Source organism: Sphaeroforma arctica, assembly GCF_001186125.1.
Source record: "Sphaeroforma arctica JP610 unplaced genomic scaffold supercont1.2897, whole genome shotgun sequence".
Lineage (NCBI taxonomy): Eukaryota > Ichthyosporea > Ichthyophonida > Sphaeroforma > Sphaeroforma arctica.
This window is the reverse complement of record NW_014037661.1, coordinates 1-1,998: the sequence shown is the minus strand read 5'-3', so window position 1 is coordinate 1,998 and position 1,998 is coordinate 1. Positions and strand designations below refer to the sequence as shown.

Below are 1,998 nucleotides of genomic sequence, written 5' to 3'. Positions count from 1 at the left end.
TATATATATAGGATAATCCGCTTCTATATTAACGTACATTTGTGGATGCCTGGACGACTCTACGCAGAGGTATGCATAGTCAACCAGGCTTACGTATGCGATTTTCTGGCTGTCAAATTCACACTCAAGCAAGAAGACAGTGTTGTATCTAGTTCGTTGCTATTATCACTATGCTATTGTTGCACGAGAATGCTCACCTTACAGTAGATATGCAGCTATCTTAGGTCGTATGAACATGGACATATATTTATACCTTATTGTATACGTGTATACATAGTCGAAAGTTTTTGAGTGTGTGTGTATTGGCGTATGCGCAGAGTACGTGCGTGTGATATTTAACGATTCATTCGCACGTTGGATATGTCCGAATATCGACATACATATGCATGTACATACATAGCTGTGGTAAAAGTGTACTCGCTTCTAATACGGGATACTTAAATACTCACAATCCAGTATAAAAGCGCATAAATATGTACATTAAACCCAAAGTAGCGTTATACTCATCCCTGATATGATACCCTGTGTGGTATCACATCAGTAGACTAGGCTGCTGGGTTCGAATCGATGGTAAGAGCCGCCTTGCACACCAAACATAGAAACACGCTTATATACACATACATAGCTAAAGTAAAATCGTACTTGTACCTGATATGCGATACTGACAACTCAGTATACAAACACATATAAATAGATATATGCATATGCATATATATATGCATATGCCTATACATATACATATACATACACATATGCATATACATATACATATACATATACATGTATATATACCTATAGATATACATATCATTTACATATACATATACATATACATATGCATGTACAACTACATATACATATACAACCAAAGAAGCACCTTGCTTGCGCCTGTTAAATAATACCTATATGGTGTTATATCACTGGAAATAGACGGCTGGGTTCGTGGCTGTGGTAAGAGCCGCCCTGCAGCTGAAGAAGAAGGATCGCGAAGGAGCACACGCCACACTGCACACAGCGAACGACGACATACACGCACGCTTGGCCGAGGCTCAGCTTATAATGGAGGAGACAGAAGGTGTGTGTTATACACTTGTATTAAACACAACATCCGTTGGGCGTAGTCTGTATCTGAGTGGCATGTGTTTATCTATTCGTGTTTGTATGTGTTGTATGTGTGTATGTCTTATATATATATATATATATATATATATATATATATATATATATATATATATATATATATATATATATATATATATATATATATATATATATTCTTGTATATATACATATATATTTGCTCATGTGTGCATGTTACTCCATCTACGTATTCGTTTGTTATTCATTGCACAGCTATGCATCAGGCCTCAAATGTTAATATCACATCACTACTTGATGTTATAGCTGCCTTACCCACACACACTTTATCATATAATTTGTTTGTACAAGTATGTATCTACCTCATCCCGTTCTGGTCTGTCATTTAGTTTGTTTATAGCTAGCTGGTACACGCACACTCTTATTTGCCCATATAAGTAGTATGTACAAGTAAGTCCTCCCTTTGTCCCAATCTCATCTGCCCTATATTTCGCAGGTCCGGGTCAGAGCTCAGAGTCCAGTGTCACGGCATTGCTGGATGTCATTGCTAAGTTAGAGGTGGATGGTGTTATGCATAGGTATCCCGCCATTACTGGTGCTGCGGTGGCCATATACTCCTGCCTCAATGGCCTGGAGCGCAGTAAACAAAGTGAGTGATATGCTATACAGATACAGAGAACAAAGTGAGTGATATGCTATACAGATACAGAGAACAAAGTGAGTGATATGCTATACAAATACAGAGAACAAAGTGAGTGATATTCTATACAGATACAGAGAACAAAGTGAGTGATATACTATGCAGCTACAGAGAATAAAGTGAGTAATATGCTATACAGATACAGAGGGCAAGGTGAGTGATATGCTATACAGATACAGAGGGCAAGGTGAGTGATATGT

At 37.6% G+C, this 1,998-nt stretch overlaps 1 protein-coding gene across 1 annotated transcript; it reads left to right on the top strand.

The window, feature by feature from the left end:
• Positions 1-1,594: 1,594 nt before the first annotated feature.
• SARC_13099 (hypothetical protein) lies at positions 1,595-1,755 on the top strand (the record flags this gene model as incomplete). Its single annotated transcript, XM_014292777.1, has 1 exon — positions 1,595-1,755. A coding segment is annotated over one exon (161 nt), but the record flags the coding sequence as incomplete, so codon positions are not given.
• Positions 1,756-1,998: the final 243 nt, after the last annotated feature.